Consider the following 19,638-nt stretch of genomic DNA (forward strand, 5'->3'; position numbering starts at 1 on the left):
ACCTTCTGATGAACGGACCAATCCGAACGAACCGCGAATACTCAGCGGACAGCGGCGATAGGAAATAAAAATGCGATAAGGAATTGCGAGCAATTAATTAAAACAGGCGGAAATATAAACGTTTTGACTAAGTTTCAGATGTTCGACAGCAAGTTTTTTCGCCTTAGACCTTTCGACCACTAGTTGAACAGCAAGGAAGCGAGTTTGACCACAAACTAAACTATGTTGTACAATCATAGCTATTTTATCTCCTGCTCACTGAACATTCTGCAATCGCTTTCCCGTGTACATCTTGCCTCGTCCTCACTACTCTCAAGCTATCGCTGCAAGAGCTTTTTCAAACGATTTATCGGTGACTCAATTTCTTTTCCTATTAAGCAATAACCAACTTCGCGTCAATTTAAGATTCATCACCACGCGACGATGATGTTTTATCTTTATAATCAACTGAAGTTTTGTACTTCATTTTTGCATCGACTAAAAAATTTTCTCTACGATAAAACTTATTGAAATTGTTAAAATAATACTAATTTTTTTCTCGATTTAAATTATTATTATGTATTTTCTGTTTTCTTTAAGGTATTGATTTACGAAAAAAATCCGATTTAGTCATACATTAGAATTGAAGTATGCCATATCATTAAAGAGACAAACATTTTCAATGAGTTGAAACAAAAGCTATATAAAGTAAAATAACGCGACAGTTAGTGACTGTTGGGGTTATCACCATATGGATTTGACGCATTGTTGTGCGGATGAAAGTCACAAAAGACCCACGTCAATGCTACTTCTCACTTAACTATATTATTTGATTCTTTGGCTTATCAATAATTATATAGCACATAGGAAAATTACTAGTCGCTCAAGTATCGCGAAGCTAGAGATTGTCTGTATTCCACAAGACTTCATTTGAACTACTTGATTTCCCGTCCATGAATATTAGTTTATATCAATTTTTTTTCATTGCCATCATCACTGTCATCGTAATTACGAATGGCATTTTTTAACTGACTTTTTATTTGGCATTTGGCAAAAAAAAACACTTCATCAACAATAAATATACAATAGATAACTTAACTAATTGATACTAAATGAATATTTTATAGATAAATCTAATTATTTTTAGATAAATAACGTCAATCAAACGCCGAAACATTTATTTTTAAAATACATGAGTTAGATTTCTTTGAAAGCAACTTGAATAAAAAATGTTATATTAAACATTTCAAGTCTATCCCTGTATATATGCAAACTACAATTTGAGTACATCTTAATTATGTAATAATTATAGTTGATGAAAGGATGAGGTTGAGGATTACGTTTGCAATAATAACAGTAAACAAAATTAAATTATGTATTTATTTATTCATAATATAATAGTCGCAGCGACTCGACATGGGAAAATAAAAAATAATGACAAAATCAATGATTGAATTCCACAAACCAAAAGACTGTCAACGATCTTACTTACTTGATGAAAATAATGTTTTCAATATTTCAAGTAACTTCGCTGTTAGATTAATTTAGAAAACAATATCTTCATTTATAATATTCTGCAAGTGTTGAAAGATCGTCGGCAGTGCCGTTGAGGCGATAACAACTGTGAAGCTTAAGTACAACAGAAATACATTTTGCTTTCGTTTAACGTGAGTGTTTAGCATTCCGCAAATTTCTTTTCGTTCTTCAATTTTAATTGTCCATACTCTGTAACCCATTTAGCATTATTCACTCAGTATCATTCTTTCACTCTCACGCACCAGCATCCACTTCACCAGACAATTGTAATTATCCGATCACACAATTTTTTACTTAGTTGGACTAAAAAATTATATAATTTTTTTCATTAATTGCGATTAGAGGTACATATGTTCTTTATTTCTCCCTATTTAAAGTCAAAAATGATCAACAGATCATTCATGGCGAAAATGCATTTTTCTATTTTTTTGTGCACGTTCAGTCGTCCATAATTCACTCTCTGAAAAATAACGAGATTCTATTTGGTATGAGGCATTCGTTAACTTTATTTTGAACTGTCACAATTTGATTTAAAAGTGACTATTTGTTAAAATCTAATAAACGTCAATTCTTAACATTTTTTTTCTTGTTTTTCGTTATTTTATTAGTAATTGCTTCAACAATTTTCAGTTGAGTATGATATATAAAAATAAAAATATAAATAAAAAATATCGTTCTACTAATCATTCATTTTTGCACTTGCTCAATTTTTACTGACGTTGAAAATTATTGTAATCTTTTCATCGTTGTAAAAGCAGTTTGGATTTTTGAACACACAAACATCTCGTATCAAAGTCATTACGTGAAAACTCGGTAAGAGTCAGTCATTGAATTGATTTTTATTTTTTATTTTTTTTATTTTTCGTTTTTTTTCTTTTTTTTTTTATTTTATTAGGACTTTTTGTTTAGTGCATTATTTTCTTAGTAAACCGGACATACTCCCATTTGCCGCTTAATTTAATTTATTCCTAAATCATTCAATTATCTAACAAAACATAACTAATCTGCGAGGCATTAAAGTTTATAAATCATTTGTGTCGTTTAATTGTACACAAAACTTCAACATATTAGAACGGTAGTATCGTGAAAGTTAGAACGAAACGGAAAACGAAACATCGTCAAACAATTCTCTCTACTTTAATATTAATAAAAAAACGTAAATTTGAAAACTAGGTAGGCTAGCACATCGTCTCAGAAAAGATAAGACTTTGAGCAGAGCATATAATTGAAGCTACTTAATGTATATTCGGCTTTAGCTTTTTTTCTAATTAAATTATTAAAAAGATTATCGTAATTATATGATAATAACTATTCCGAAATGGAAGGCATACGTTTTTTTCAAGTGAGAATAGCACTGCGTCATGCGTTACTTATTGTACAAGATGTAACGGAAGAATATGAGTAATTATAGCCGAAATAAGTAAGATGCATTTTATCTGAATGATCAAAAGTGAAAAATTGTACGCCTCTGCTTGAAATTTTTATTGAAATTAATTGCCTTATTTTTCTCCAATAATAGTTTCTAAGCTATTATTTCAACTAGTTGTAGCAGAGCTGCTTCTCGGCAAATTTACATATACCTTCACAAAAAGGTATTATAGTTCTGTTGAAGCGGAGAATTTTCAAATAAAAAACCCTCGGGTTTTCTATTTTCACGTGTTATGGCGTTCGAGTTAAAAAGATTATTAAGAAGAGACCATTTCAATTCTACTTCTCCGGCATTTGTCCAACCATGCTATTTAAAAAAATATCCATAAAAGATCCGCTCGTGGATTAAAACCGGAAATATTCGGTACTGAAATGCATCAAAAAAGAACTAGTAAAAACTCGTCTACGTGCTTGATGAATAAAGATCTCAGTTTCACTTTTCAAAAATAAGAAACTATTGGCGAGTATGGGATGAGTAGAAATTGCAATTTAGTGATCAAAAAATAAATAAATAAATAAATAGATGATCAAATTTCACTTTTTGGCACTGTCTTTCTACTATAAGAAAGTACGAAGAGCTGCGCTCAAGGCACTTGACTTTTGAATTATGCATCAATGCACAATTGTGACTAATTAGAAAATTCTTGCTATTTTAAAAAAATTATTTTACGGATTGAACTGAACGTCCGAGTTAGAGTCGCAGCATTAACCTAGAGCTTTAAAAAATATCTTCTTTTATCTGTGTAAAAAATGAGTAGTAGTATTTTGTGAAATTTTTACAAGTGTCTTTTGTTTATATTATAAGTAATAAAAATTCTGTAGGATTGAAGTATTTTCAATAAATGCAAAATTAACGAGTGTCTTTCTACCTAGCAGTTCACTGACTTACACATTTATTTTTAATCAAGACGCAGCTGTTTTAATTACTAAAAAAAGAGAAAGAAAGACAATTTGTTGTCTAAAATCTTACAGATTTTTTATTCATAAAAATACGCATAGTAGTTTTGTCATATTCGCGTGATTCATAAAAAAAAATAATATAAAAAGAGGAAAGTCTCATCACATATATTTTTCATACAGCTCACCTACATTCGCTTCCTTTCTTCATGTAGTCGCGGGTATTTGCGGTTTCTGACCTCATTCCCGTGTCCCTTCCTTCATTCATGCATCGGGAAACCATTGTATTTCTGCTCAAGGTTTCCTGTACACGTCGTTTCTTTTCTTGTCTCCTGGCTGATATTTCCCATATCCCTTTCGCTCTCATTTCGTTCAAGTCTACCGTAAAAAGCGTTTTCTTCGGCGAACGTACTAATTTTACTCTATTTAAGGTTAAGAGTTTTTTTTTCCTATTTTGACTATGATTTAATCACTATTTTATATGTATCTGGGTAGCTTCTCTGGTTTATAGATTTTTCGAGTACTTCGAAAAATTCGATAAAAATGAATACTGAACCTAGAAACTTAATGAACACATCTGCTTTTTTACTTCTACTATTTTACTTCATTCATACAATTGATTTCCTTGCAAACTGATTCGCTCTGGCGCCCTACGACACCTGCTATCTAACACTTTATTGTATTTTTCGCGATCAATGCTACTTTTCAAGTTTCTTACTAACTACAAAAAAATAAACGCACACTCACGGAAAACAAAAACTGTACGCATTCTTTTCTTTTCGCGTATTTCAAAAATGTTTATTATAGTCGCTGGCGACTTCGATGCTTTATCATCGATGCTAACTTTTGTTAAAATTACATTTTATTAAAAAATTTGAACTCTAGAAAAAAGACATGTAGCCATATTTGTAAATAAAACAATATAATAATAGCATACTCATAATTAATAATGAAAAAGAATAATATAATAATAATAAGAATAATAGTTATGATATTTAGAATATTACATTCTTGCTGTCGTTGCAATTTCTTTTATCTCTCACTCGATAATAACTACTAAAGTATAATAATATACTTTGTAGATGATTTTATCATAATACAGTATATAAGTTGTATATTTATATATAAACGTATGCATCGTAATAGTCTTATTTATGTACATAATATTGATAAACAGAAAATGTAAAACAATAACTTGTATGCTTAAATGTCAAGCTTGATTTGTCAATCGGTATTTTAGTGTCGATTTGAGGAGAGACAAAAAGAAAATGTATTATAAAAAATATTATTTACTTTGCGAGTTTAATTAGTTGCGTATCGGGGAGGCGCTATTAATTTTCGCAGTTAAAGCCAAGACCCAAGGTTCGGTCAGTCTTGGCTATTTTCGTTGGACTTACAGGTTTTCTGTTTACTATTTTGCTTCTTTTCAAAACGCTCCACGTTGCGTGTATGTGTTTCAAAAAATATATAGTCTTGCTGTATGCGTGCACGTCGTTTTTTCGAGAGCAGAGTCGGTGGAAAACTGAGTTGCGTATAAAAACGCAGTCATTCCGAGCACGCAATAATATATATCTGCAATGAATATATCTTCACATGCTATTTTCAATTTAACTACTGGTTTTTGCTATCTGTAAACGAATCTCACGCCCGATACACTCGCGAGACACGCTAACGTATGGCGCTAGAAAAAAAACATTTTTTTTTCCATCTTACTCACTAAAACAAACGATATATAGCAGTTTCGAGATAATCATATACTTCTTTAGTAGTATTATATCACACAAGTGTGTCGCGCCAGGCGCGGTAAAAAACAGAGCGCGCGCGTATGTGTGTGTGTGTTTGTGTGTGCGTGTATTTGTGTGTGTATGCGTGCATGCGTGCGTGCGCGCGCGCGTGTATGAGTGCGCGTGTGTGTACGTGCATAGGAAGCGTCCGAGGTCGCGCGGAGACGCATCTCCACGACCAGCAGTCTATCCAACGCTTCGCGCGTTTTCCTGAAAGGATCATCACTCGTCCGCGTGGCTACGCTATCTATGCGATCATCTAATAGCTTTTGTACATCTGAATACACATGAATAACATGCTTCGTTTTCTTTCAAAGGGGTAAACATTGCAAAGTGGTGAAGAAGACGGGGGGGGGGGGGGCTTGAAGGAAACCCAGCGTAAGCATGCATCCAGCGCGGGTGGACTGCCGTTGCGGACTTGGCTGCTACCGGATTGATGCTTACGATATCCACGGAGCAGGGTTAGGAGAATGCGAGATAAGCGGCGAAAGTGAGGAACGAGCAAGTCCAGCCCTGGGACAGAGCTGGAAGTACAGTAGGCTGTGGGCGGTCCAGCCGCGAGCTATAATGAACGATAATCACTGTTGTTGCGGGGGTGCCGGGAGCAGGGGCGCAGAGCTGCTGGTCGCTCAGCGCATCATGGCGAGGCTGCGCCGCAGGTGACCCAGCTGGGCCTTGAGGATTTCCTGCTTTGCCTGCAGCTCGGCGACCCTCCTGAGGTAGTTCTGCTCCTGAGCAACCAGCTTATCACAGAAGGCAGCGGACTGCCTGAGGATGGTGACTTTGGCTGCCTTGTGCTTGTCCTGTATCGAGGGTACCAGCACGCGCAGGTCGTCGAAGTTGTTCCTCAAGTCTATCCGCCTCTGGCGCTCCATGTTGTTGTGCAGGGAGCGCTTGTCCTCGGATTCGGAATCCGACGAGGAGAACGCCCGCAGGCTGGCCCTGGAGGTGGCCCGCGCGTTCGGCGACGTCGGCGAGCACCGACTGACGACGGGCTGCCGCCTGATGTACGCGCGCTTCCGCTGTGGCTGCGGCTGCGGCTTCTGCTGCTCCAGCTTGAGTCGCTTGTTGGCCGTGGGGCCCTCCTCGTTGACTTGTGCCTGCTCCATGGCGGCGGCGGCGGCAGCGGCGGCGGCGGCGGCGCGCTTCCTCGAGGCTATCGTGGCACTGCTGGGCGGCCGGCCTCTGGGTCTGGGCGCCGGAGTGGCGAACGTCGCCGGCGCGGTTGTCGACTGCTGCGCGGCGCCTTGAGTCTGCTTATTCCTTCTTTGACGGCCCTTCGGAGTCGCGCTGACTGTGATCTTCACGCGCTGCTGCTCGACCTGGTTGAAGTAGCTTTGCGCAGCTGTCGGTGTATTATTTGGTTTCGTGGGTTTGTCCCACGACACCACGTCGATCTCCTCCTCTGTAATTTCAACAACAGGATTTTTTCGTTAATACGGTCGCTCTCCACTGAGGTTCGCACGGAGGGTCGGGGGTGAAAATTCGATGAGGCGACCTTCGGCTAGCTCCCCCTCATTGTCGAAGCCACGTGCGCACAGCTCCACCTTTACGGGCAGCACTTTTCCACACGCGTCGAGTTTCCCTCAGCGCTCGTCGGCGTCAAATGCCCCGCGCGCGTTTTATTTAGGAGCTACCACAGGGCTGTGCCACCGGCCGGGGCTAGAAGGGGCTATCGGATTACGCTAATCTGGGTTAGAATGCACGTTAGCCGCCATATGCGAGTAGGATGTATCATATGGTGGATGACTCACGAGACGCGCGATTCACTGTCGTTGCGCGCGCTGACTGGTGCTACTTGTTTTCTCACCAGTTTCTCGACTCTCATCCGTATTGCATAACTTTAGCCGCTTTTATCGTTCGGATCAACGCAGCCGTCAACGCGGCTTCAAAGGACAGCGGAAGTGGGAGGAAAGCCGCGCGGCGAGCGCGCCGGTATGGAGCAAAGACCGGCTAGTGGAACGAGGAAGAAGCTGTCAGAGAGGAGCTCGACCACGTATGCACTGAGCCTCTCGTGGTGCGCGGATTGACTGCGCCCACAGATCGAGAATAGCCCTAAACTTTCGTGCGGCTTTTCCTCCTAGCTTTTGGCAGGCAGCCATGCATCCGAAACAGAAAGAGACGGAGAGAGCACCAGAGAAGGCCTAAACATAGTCCTGTTGCGGCTCCAGACGCGCACAGCTATGCCCCCCCCCCCTCCCTCCTCGTCGCGCTCTTCTCTTTTTATTAGATAATCACATCTAGCCGAGCGCGAGAACTGCTTCCGAAGAAACTAACGAACAATCCAGCCGACGCAGATTACAAGTGCGCTTGCAACCGCTGCGTCAGTTTGATTTATCGGGAAAGCGGAAATGCGAGCGTAGGTGGAAGAACATTGAAATGCGAGCCACGTATCGCTGATTCTGCCGACGCATTGTACCCTGAGACGGCCGCAGCACGCAAGCGCGATTTTGCGAAATTAATTAATTTGGACAATCGGGGGAGTGATGCAAGGAGCTGATGTGAGCTGCAGATAAGGCGCGATCGAAAATAATAAAAATTACAAGCGCTTCTTTTACCGAGGGACTTATCTTTCTCTCCCGATCTATTTAGATTGACCTCCTATCAAGCAAATTAGTGCAATAAAAGGTACTTTCGGTCAGCAGCGGGATCACGCTGGCACACGAAGAATGGCAGGCTGAACTTCGCACGTGGCACGCTAGCCAGAGAAAGAGAAAGAGAGAGAGAGAGAGAGAGAGAGAGAGAGAGAGAGGAGAGAGAGAGAGAGGAGAGAGAGAGAGAGAGAGAGAGAGAGAGAGAGAGAGAGAGAGAGAGAGAGAGAGAGAGAGAGAGAGAGAGAGAGAGAGAGAGAGAAAGAAAGAGAAAACGAGAAAATATTGGGAAGCTGCCTAGCGGCGGACAAAGAAAATCGTTGCGCATATTGGCGCAGGCGGGAAAAAGCGGGATCTTTCCCCGTGGTTACTGCTGCTCATGTGCGAGGGGATAGAAAAGAAAAACAAGAACAGTACATCTATATAAAGTAATGGATGGAATATGTTTCAGAGATGTTCGAGCGTATGGTCGAGAGTTTGTACGATTCGATTAGGGAGAGGAAAAAAATTAAGAGTCCGTATGAGATTTCGATATAAGTAACCAATTTTCCGCAGCGAGAAAGAGCAGAGAGAGAGAGAGAGAGAGAGAGAGAGGCAGAGCGGGTCAGATAGAGATGGATATGCTGGTGATAGGGGTGGGGGAGGGGCGCACGTGTCGCATAGTCGCGACCCTTGGGGGGTCAGTGGGCTCCGGCGATATTTCAATGCGCGGGCGCGCCAGAAGAGGAACGAGGGGACGTCGACAGGGTCTATCGAACGCTCACTCGAGCCGCATCGGGGCGTCGACCCCTTTCTCCCCCCACCTCACTTCTCGCTATCATCTCTCGGGGCAAGGCCAAACTCGGCCTGTTTCTTGAACCCTTCGTCGTTGACCTTCGCGCTCAGAGCCTCTTCCACCCGTCAGACGATATCCCGAAGACGCCAAATTGCTAAATATCGTGGAAGCACGGTTTTGGGAAATCGGCGGAGAGCTTTAACGGAGGATGGATTTCCTTATCGCGAAACGAGCGCCCGTTCGACTCGACGTCGGGGTTACGTTCCCCGATAGCGGGCAGCTGCATTGAACAGTCGAAATAGCCGAATACGCGGGGGAGGAGGAAGAAAGTGGGCGCTGGCAAAGTTCAGGGGTTCCCGGTCATTAGTGAAAAGCGGTGTCGTTGAAAATACAGCGGCGCTCGGTGCGCGCCGGCCTGACCTACATCTAGGAATAGTGCATTCGCAGACAGCGAGCGAGATGGAGATAGCGTCTAGCTCCTCTGCATTTTGCGCCGGAACGCGGCGTGGGTGCCCCCCCCCCCCCCCCGGCGACTCTCGAGCGCCTGTCTGCCGCCTGTCACGTTCCAACCGAGTGACGGAGCGCACCTCTCTATAACGAGACTTTGATCGGCGTCAGTACGCAGGTAGCCGCGGTGCTTGGATCGATCCGCAGATCCGAAAAATAACTCGCGGAGACGCGCGCGCGCGCGCGCGCGAGAGCGCGTGCGTGGGGCTGTCGGCGAGCGCGCGATTTACAGTTGGAAAGCTACGAGAGAGCAGGAAGAGAGCAGTGACGATGGCGAGAGGCACTTTCGACTCAACTGCTCGAACGACTGACTCAGAACGAGAGACGCGGAGCTGCTTCGGCGTAATTAATGCTCGAGTATCCTGAACTTTAATTGATGCTAATTCTTGAGTCCGCGAAATTGAGTGAATCGCTCGTTTATTGCCGCTCGCTCGCTTCAAAAGCTGTACTCTAGCTGGCGGTGCTTCCGAGTATAGCATAATTCAATGACGATAGAAAAAAATGAAGAGGCAGGGCTTCAATGAAAAAGTTTTCTCACGAAGGCTCAACTTGCGCCCGGGCGGTGCCTTCCCTAATCGAATCACCTGCAACCATTCCGTCAAAGCGGGCTTGTATCTGTCGCTGGCAATTCGCTGCTCCGCGAATAAAAATATAAAACACTCCGGCGCCCAGTAAGCGCGCGCGACATTAATCGACGGCGATCCGGAGAAGCGAAGAGGAGCAAGAGAGGGTCATCGAAACTGCCAGGATCGCGCGAACTTGCACTTTCCGAGAGAGAGAGAGAGAGAGAGAGAGAGAGAGAGAGAGATGCCCGCTCGCAGCCCGCGCTCCTCGTCGAATAACGCTGCTGGGCAAAGGCCAAAGCCAGCGAGACGCAGAGTGCGCATCGCAATCGAGCAGATTCAACGCGCACGGGAAGAAAGGTCGGCGCCGCTCTCCTTCCATTCGCGCGGAACTCTCTCCCTCTCTTGTGCGCGCGCACGAGGGGTGCAAGCTGAAGGAAAGAAAAGAAGCGAGCGAGAAAGGAAGGAAGAAACGGGGGGTGAGGGCAAAGCTAGGGCTAAACCCTTGAAACGGAACAAAAGGCTTTCCTTCTCCCCCCCCCCCCCCGGTCCAACTGTGCGCGCGTGTGTGAACGCCGCTCTCCCGCGCGCGCGATCGATCTCGCGCCTTTTTCTACGGGAGCAGCCGCGAGCGATATCGGTAAGCCCAATTTTTTCAACGCGACGAGACTTTCGCCGGCGATGCAGAGCGCTGTTAGAGCGTTTGCCGACGAACTTTCGGCTTAGATGTAACTAGCGCGTCGGCCTGGTTCGTTGAACCGCCGGCCGATGGAATGTGGCCGTCAGCGGCTCTTTCCTTCTCTCTCTTTCTCACTCTGTCTCTTTTGGCTCCCGACGCTCCGCCGCCGCCACCACTGCTGGACACCACTCGGGGCTCCTGTCTGCCAATTTCACACCCAACCTACACCTACGCCGTGGCGCATGCACGCCCGGGAAGTCCCACCGACGAACGTTGTTGCGCGAGCAGCTCTGCCTCTAATTTCAACGTAATCCAAGAGTCATTTCGGCGCGTCGCAACGTGCCCCCGTCGCCGCGAGATTGCCTGACGAATAGTGAAAATTTTCAATTAAGCCGGCCGAATGTGTGGCAGCTTCTTTTGCCGAGGACGCGCGCGCCTTCCCCGGCCGTCCGTCGCAAGCCCGTCGCTTTTGGCAAGCTTATCGAGTGACTTGGCGTAATGAACGATAAGTGTTTACAGAGCGAAATTATTGCGCACACGGGTGGGCGACTGCGAATAAAGGAAAGGTTTCTTGTTCGAGCGGAAGTCGTCGAGGCATTATTACGCGAAAGTTTCGTATTGCCCAAAGATCGTTTAACGAAGGCTTCTGCATAACAGCGAGGAAGCGAGAAAAGGCTCGAACTCGTAGATTAAATCGCCGCCGAGGTATTTAACATGACTCATAACTCGGGTGCAACATATGCTGCTACTTACATTATCACGCGGCGGCGAGGAGGAGAGGTGGGGCATCAGCTTTCGTTCGATTTCAAAGCGAAACAGAAGGAAACGGAGGAAAGGAAGAGGCAGAAAAGAAGATGCATCGGTCCGCGGGAGAACGCGATGGAGAGAGTTGGCGGCCTCGAAATGAAGCGCTTCTGAGGTCGCTGACGCAATCCATTCATTCGGCCGTTCATTAGCGTGCGAATACTGTATAGCGAGAGAGCGAGAGTGCGCTGAGTGCGATATATAAGTGCCGGAAAGAAGACGAGCCGAGCAGATGACGTGTACGAGTCGTCACGTGAAGCGTATTTTACGCTACGATATTACTACGACTACTACCACCTTCTCCTCTTACTATGCTCCCACTGACTCGCTTGTCTTTCACAATGCTCGCTCCGGCCTTTGGCAAATCGAACAGCGCACACGTTCGTCGAGTAAAGCGCGTTAGCTTGCCTCCTAATTTCGACCGACGTGACGCACGTGCGCGCATGTCAGCGACTTGGAAGGAGCTCCTGTCCGCGCCCGTCGTCCCGACGCGGCATTCTTCGAGAGGAAATAACGACTCTCGTTGTAGGCGACGCCGCTCGCTTTTACTGTTTTTGCCGGCCGATCATCTCTCTCCGCGACCGTGTCGCGAAGCAGCCGTGATGAGTTGGCGCGCGGCAACGGCTTTTCCACGACGCTCGCTCGGGGCGCGTTCGCCCAGTGAAAAGCGCGAACAGAAGAACACGAGCATCGTCTCGACTCGGTCGAAGCCGGCACGCGCGGCCTTGCCGCAGACCGCGTGCCGTTCTGTCCGCGCGTTTTTGCTCGCGAAACGCCGTCGAGCTGCTCGCTCGGCCGGATAAAATTACAATACAATGCGGCCCTCCGCGCCGGCAAAGCGAGCCGCGACCGCGTCCGAGCGATTCGGCGGCGATCGGGCTCCAGGCAGGAGGAGCCGAATCGCACGGCCCTGGCGGCGCGGTCTGGCGAGACGCGAGCAAAAAGGGCTAATCGCATTCCGAGGAGCATTTAAACTCGAGATCCCACGCCGCGCGCGGACCCGCGGAAGGCGACGAGGAGAGAGCGCGCCGGTCGGCCGGCGCTGACGTCAGCCGCGCCCCGCCACTGCCGTCGTCTCGTGACCTTCGGCAGCCCGCGCTTTTCGAGGCGCATGCGCGCGCCGAGCCCCGCACACGCGCCTTTTCGCGCGCTCCTCGCCCGCCCCGTGCGTTGCGCCGCTGCGTGCCACGCCACCGCCAGGCATTTGAATTTCGGAACTTTCCGCGCGCGCGCGCGCCAGACGGAGAGGAGATAACGGACCCTCGCGGGCTGGCTGTCCGTTCTTCGTTGCTAGCTCGACAGGCGGAGCGCGCTCTCCGCGCTGTTGAAGGCGGCAGCGCCAATTTCGAGCGCATTCGAAAAATGCCGAGCGGATGCTGCTTTCGCAGGGCACGCGGGCGACGCATCCCGAGAGAACCAAGCGGATTTCGTAACGAGAAATCGAGCTTATCGCGGATCGACTGGCCTGCATTCGACGATATAGCGTAGTGCGCTGGGCTGACGCAACTGCCGGCGAGAGAGCGCATGAATGGGCCTCGCGGCGGCACAGGCCAGCTCTCTCGATACAAAGAGATTATCGCGCCTGTGCGCGCGCGTCGTGTATACAACTCATTCATTCGCAGAACTGACTGTTTAATTTGGACCCGCATATGCCCGCCGATCGTAACAGACTCAGCTTTAGTCATCGTCCTCCTTCTCGGGAACGCGTCTGTCTCCCCGTCGAACGCGATGGCGCCGCTGCCAAAAAGAGCGAGCGAGAGAGGGAGAAAATCGACGGGGCCCGAGCGTTTGGCGCTTCCGCGAGTGGCCGTACAGCGGCTTTTTACGCAAGGAAAAGATCCGACGGGTGTCGCGAGCGACGCGCCCGACAGCGGCTATTGGCTGGTAATCGCTGGGCCTGTTAGCGAACTCGGTCAGCGGAGCGTTGGCCACTCGGCCGATGCATTCCGCAAATAAAGCGCCTCGCGCGGCGACTCCACCTATACCAGCAGCGCGACCCGCGAGCAGCGAATGAAAGTGATTCCGAAGCGCGGGGCCGAGCGCTCGCAGCGATGTCGCGGCATGGCGCAACCGCGGCCGCCCGGCCACGTGACGGCGCGCTCCTGGCTCGCCGGTTTAAATGCCGCGGCAGATAGCGCGGGAGAACGAGTCTTTTAACTCGTGGCACTCGGCGAGCGCTCGGCGAGCGCTCGGCTTTGTATGCTAATCGCGCTGCTTGTTTTACGCGCGGTCTCCTCGCGGCCGCTGGACGAGCGCTTCTCAGTCGGCAATTTGTCCGTCGCGGACTGTCGTCGCGCGAGCCGCCCCCCCCTCCCCCGATGCGAGATAGCCGGCGCCGAGGTACGCGCCGCGGGGACGACGCGGACGTGCGCGGCGGCGGGGAGAAACCAGAATGCACTGATTTTTTCCGCGGCGCGCATACCGAATCGCAATCGCATTCCTCCGGCGCTCTTTACCGTTATGCCGCGCGCGCCGCGATTCTACCTGCCGCGCTCTCCCGGCGCAGCCTCGCCATCGGGCTTTAACCTTGCCGGTCTCGCGCGCGACGCCGTCGATCTCGACTTACCAACGCTCGTGTGGCCGCCCGGGCCGAGGCTCGGCTCTGGCGTCTCGCGGACTGCGCGCCGCGCGACCGCCTTTCCGTGGGGGGGTCAACACACGCGCGCACGACACCGGAGGCTCGCTGCTCTTGTAGCCAGGATTCGATCGCTTTCGCACGCTAGCACACGTGGGGCAAATCAAGACTCCGATTGAGCCGCCAATCGATAACCGAGCACACGGCGTTCCCCGGCCTCATAAGCACTTGGGCGTGCTCGCGCCTCGACAAGACGGGCCAGTGCTTCGGACTGAGTGGCGAGGCAGTGTCTATCGCAGAGAAGCCCGGTCTGCGATAGGATCGCAACGGCAAAGAGGGCCAGCCAACGCCGCTCGCTCAGGGATGCAGGAAAAAATTTAAAAATAGGGCTAATAGTGGGAACTTAGGATAGCAACTCACCAGATTCCGAGGGTGTCTGCACGCCAAGGTTGTCGTAGGCCTTGTTCTTAACGACGGGCGCCTGCTGCTGACTGAGGTGGTAGCAGTGATCGCTCATCAGGGTGTTTCTCATGTTGTTGATCCGCTCCTCTATCCTCCTGTCGTACAAGTCGGTGGTGGTGGTGTTGGTGGTAGTGGTGGTGGTGGTGGTCGTAGTAGTTGTGGTGGTGATGACGGTGGTGTCTCTCCTCTGCAGGTATTGCCCAGTCACCTCGCTCACCGACACGATGTCGTTGATGCTGATCTGATCGTGCTTGAACATCAGCACCTCGTCTTCGTCATCCTCGGCCTCCTCGAACCTCTCCTCCTCCTCCTCCTCCTCTTCCTCCTCCTCCTCCTCGTTCTCTTCGCCCTCGATGTTCTCCTCGCTTTCACTCCCGTGGCTGGTCTGCGGCGTGTCGGGTCGCGCCGAGTCGCCGTCGCTCTCTAGCTGCTTAACGGCGACCACCGTCGACGAGACGTTGCTGTGCCAGTGGTTGCCGTCGTACGTGTGATGGAAATAGCAGGTCTTTTGCACTTGCTGCTGCTGCAAGTTCTTGGCTATGAGGAGGCTCCGCCCAGCCGGTACCATGGTCTGAATCTGCATCTCCTGGTCGGAATCCTCGCGGCCATGTTCCTTATTGATGCACAGTCCAGTCCACATGCAGTCGTGGTGGCGTATGTCGGTGAAGACGTTCTGGTAGTCGAATTTGTCGACCTTCACTATCGGAGCCTCGTAGTATGGCGACGACGACACAGTCATCGTGGTCGGGGTGGACGCTGGCTCATCCTTGGGGGGGCTACCGTACGAGTATTCGGGATTGTCCAGGTCGAACTTTTTCCAGATGTCGTCGGAAACGAGCGTGACGATTTCCTGGGGCTCGCATGTATATGCGTCCCATGCGGGAATTGGCATTCTGCGTCACACAGACGGGCAAACCATTAGACCCTAATCATTGTACGCGCGCGCGCACTGTGTCGAAAGTCGGCGCGAGGCGGCAGTCGGTCACTCACGTGCGCTGCGATCGATGCACCGGCTAGCGGCGTGGGCGGCGGTGGGGGCGGCCGAACGCACGACGCCGCGATGCCGGCCGGCCGGCGAAACGCCCGCGTTGCGCTTGCGACAGCGCCTGTAATGGGCTGTAACGGCGCGGCAACCTCGCTCTTCGGGAGATCAACTCGGATTAATGCATTCATTCCGCAAATCCTTGAATGTGCTTTGCGCGCGCGATTTCGCCAATTGGCCAAATTCCCGTGAGAACTCGGGTCCTCTTGTGCATTTGTTGATGTGTACGCGCGCGCCGCTTCCTTTTTTTCCTTTTAAAAGATGAATCGACTGGTGACAATGGCGCGAGGACTTTATTGTAACTCGCCGGCCCGTAAAAACTCACCGTCGGAGAGAAAAACAATGACGCGTTATATCGCCACACCGCGAGACAGAACGGGAGAGGGGCCTTTCTATCCTCTCTTTATCCCCTAGACGAGCGATACAAAGACCCGTGGATATACCGACCACTCGCCAACGTGATGCATGGGAAACGAGAGATCGCTGAAATTATGAAAGCACCCGTTTGCTTTTACGTGTATTTTTCGACTGGAACGCTAGCTTTTTTTCTCTTCCTTTCATTTGGTGACTTGCAAGCTGAATTTTAACGTACACTACCTTTGCATGAAAAACTTAAATGCGATCAAAATTAAAGGGAATACCAAATGACCCACTCAAGCTCTATTGACTTGACACACAAAGGCGTATCGAGCAAGAGAGAGAGAGCGAGAGCGAGACAGAGAGAGAGAGAGTGCGAAAAAAAAAAACGCCAACAGTTTATTTACAGGTCACCTAGAGTATCCAGAGTGACAGAGACCCAGAGGTCGAATAGTGTTCCAATATAATAAATAATTTGTTGATATTAGCATGGTGTGGCGCCATATCTCTCGTTTTGTTTATTGCTCTCTAAATCGAAATATGCTATCGTTCATGTTTAAACATACAGAATATGTATCAAAATATCCATATATACAAGTGACTTTTGTGAGCCGCCTATTCGACAAACGAATTCATTTCTTTTAGCACGCGCCGTTGGCAGATAAGACGGCCGTTTATCCTCAAACTGGATTAATTTTCAAGTCGGACTAACAAACAATTGAATAATCATACTGAATATTGAATTGTACATAGCAATATAGCAATATACAACATTTTTCACAATGTTTTACTATGTAAATCGCGTTTTGTTTGTATTAGCGAGATAAGCGTCAGTTGCAATCGAAATGTCATCTTACTCAATAATAAATCACCAGCCTAGAGAAACACTATTACGACCGATTGTGTATTAAACCGGAAACGTTTCTCATCGTATTATATTTTTTTTCGCGAACCACTGAAGTGTTCGAAATGTTGAGAAAAACGAGCAGCGCGGGTTAGAATTGCAAATTGAAATTTTAAAATGAAAGCTTTATGAGCGCTCTTTTATTTGACTGATACAATGAAAACTAACATCGCGCTTTCTTCCTGGATAATGAATTCACGAGAGTTTGACCAACTTGCGTTTTAATTTAGAAACACGCGCACTCCTGCTCAGATTTTACAGACTTTTCAATTGTAATGATAGCGTGCGACTTTGTGCCCGTTTTATAGCTGCTGGCCGAAAATTCCGGCGCCGCGCATGTTGCGGAACGTTGCGTAACCAAACCGCTATTTCGTTTGTGAACTTGTAAAATCTCTACAATAGATTATTGCACAGTTTATTGCTTTGAATTGCCTAGCACGAAATTGCCACTCAACGAGAGAACGATTTAACTCGCTAATGCTTCACTTCTAAATCAACCAAAACAGTCAAATATTTGCTCGATCTCCTTTGAACGATTCATTTGACAGCAGAGATTCGAACTGGGAAACTATAAAATCATTAAAATTCACGATTGATCGCTCCGCGTCAACTACAGGTTCCTCGAATGTCATTTATGAAAATAAAGCAACTATTTTGTTTTCATATCAAGATAAACATCATCCGTGAAGGGTATAACTGTTAAAAGCTTCTCATTTAGAGAAAATAATACAAGACGAGAGAATTTCCCGATGTTCACGTAAATGCCACCTATGTGAAAGTGAAATAGTATATCCGAGTATGTAGGAATGACCGGGCTTCGTCTTCGGGAGTAATCTCGAAAAACGACGCTGCGATATTTGATAGACGTAGCATGTGCGAAAGGGCCGACGAGTGAGCCGACTTCGTCGAATCGGGCTGATTTCTCGCTCCGGAAAAAAAAGACAAGCGAACTATACACGGCGGCGAGTCCTGATAAAGAAAAAAAAGCACGGTGGCGAGGTCGCGCCGCGCCCGCCAACACACGTGCAACCGAAGAGTGACGACCCGGCGAGAGAGAGAGAGAGAGAAAGAGAGAAGCCGGCCACCGGCGCCGCCACGACGGATCGATAATTGCGCACAAGTAGCGTCGTTTTCCGCGCCGCCCGGCTATATGTCGTCGCGCGAAAAACCCACGAGCCGGCTTTCGCAGAACCAACACTGCCCTAGCCAGCCTTGTCACTTCGTTCACGGAAGTGCAACTGTTGAGAAGGCAGATATCAATGATTTTTATCACTATAAAAGAAAAGGTTTGAAAACGACTTGTTTGCAAAATAGCGTTGACTGATGCTAGACTAAGGCGCAGTTGGTTCTGGTGAGCGGTTCAAAGACTATGACGACTGGCGCTGTCAAACCGCAAAAGCTCATGTGCAAAGAAAAGCGTGTGATAGCAGAACATATGTAACATGAACTTACCTAAACGAAAACATGTAAACAGTTGTGACGAAAACAACAGAGGGTCCAAATTTGAAAAGGATTGTTGAAGGCTCGTGGCTTCAAACTGTCACTGTCGGGCGCAGGCACTTTTTTATTCAGTCAAAGTACACACGCGAGTGGTAGGAAAGTGGGCGTCTGCAGGAATGCCGCTGGCAGCAGCAATCTCTCGCAGAAGAGACGAAGGTCCGTAGCAGTGGTAAGAGAAGAAGCGCGGGAGCGGCTCTTCTAGCCGGCACGCACACGACCTCTTCTCGTCTTTTGTTTCTCGCGGATGACGCGCACCAGGCACTCGGTTGAGAGATCGAGTGTAAGACGGTATGCACAGAAATTCACAGTTCCGATGATGAGATGTCAGGAGGCCTAGTCGCGGCCCAAAGTTCTGTAGGCGAAACTACGCGAACTGCTGTGATAACTGGACTGCGGTATACTGGATTGATAGCGCGAAGGCGAGCGGCTTCCTAGACTGACTATGACAATGACGGGAAGACCTGCACAGATCATTCTTTTCGTGGGCGAAGAGAGACTTTGTAGGCTGGGGTGAGAGCCGAGCCGGAGAAAGTAGAGGAGAGCGAGAGAACTCCCTGAGCCTTGCGCGCTTTCGAGCCGATTAAAGGCGACTGAACGGTGCACTGTCTGACTGCTGCCGCTTGCCGGAGAGCGCTTCCATCTTCTTCCACTACTACTCCACGCTCTCTCAATCGGCGGCGCGACGGGCGCCAGGCCCGTACGCACGCCGAGCCCGCTCAGAGCCGTCGCTACCTCCCTCCCTTTCCCATATCTGCTCTCGCTCTCTCTCTCTCTCTCTCCCTCTCTCTCTCTCTCTCTCTCTCTTTCTCTCTTTTTCTCTTCGTTTCCTCCCTTCGCACCCCACCATTCCTTATTTCTTCTAGATAACTGCCTGTGCTTCTTCCCCCTCCTACGCTCGCACGTGCCCCCTACTCTCCCTTACGCACCACGCTACTATTAAATTTCTTTGAAACACCCGAGATGAATAGTACACACGCTATAGCTTTTCTCGCACCTCGCTCGCCTTTTGGCTGATCAGACCTCAGTATGTTACTAGACGGCGCTCGCGCTTTAACTTCACTTTGGTTGCTTTGAAAATTCAAAGACTCTTTCGTTTATTATTTTTGACGACGTGTTGTTCCAATAGAGAATAAAGATGCATAAATTACTAATATTTTCAAACAATCGTGATTTTTAAATTCGATTGATTATGGCAACTTTAAATAATTCCCATGATTTTCTCGACTGGACGCTCGGGGAAGACGGACAAATGTAA

At 47.9% G+C, this 19,638-nt stretch overlaps 1 protein-coding gene across 1 annotated transcript; it reads right to left on the reverse strand.

The window, feature by feature from the left end:
- Nucleotides 1–5,259: 5,259 nt before the first annotated feature.
- LOC131671663 (myc protein) lies at nt 5,260–18,968 on the reverse strand. Its single transcript, XM_058948272.1, has 3 exons — nt 18,336–18,968; nt 14,539–15,473; nt 5,260–7,029 (listed from the first exon to the last, which is right to left on the reverse strand). Exons 1-3 carry the CDS (start codon nt 18,347–18,349, stop codon nt 6,254–6,256), a joined length of 1,725 nt encoding a protein of 574 aa, XP_058804255.1. The 5' UTR covers nt 18,350–18,968; the 3' UTR covers nt 5,260–6,253.
- Nucleotides 18,969–19,638: the final 670 nt, after the last annotated feature.

This window comes from Phymastichus coffea, unplaced genomic scaffold (assembly GCF_024137745.1).
Source record: "Phymastichus coffea isolate CEN01 unplaced genomic scaffold, Cenicafe_Pcof_1.1 PCOF00132, whole genome shotgun sequence".
Classification (NCBI taxonomy): domain Eukaryota; kingdom Metazoa; phylum Arthropoda; class Insecta; order Hymenoptera; family Eulophidae; genus Phymastichus; species Phymastichus coffea.

Bases quoted from the DNA above. Each gene is read 5' to 3' on its own strand.
- LOC131671663 (XM_058948272.1), bottom strand. The intron at 7,030-14,538 runs GTGAGTTGCTAT...TTGAAATTACAG, and splicing joins GCAGACACCCTCGGAATCTG to AGGAGGAGATCGACGTGGTG.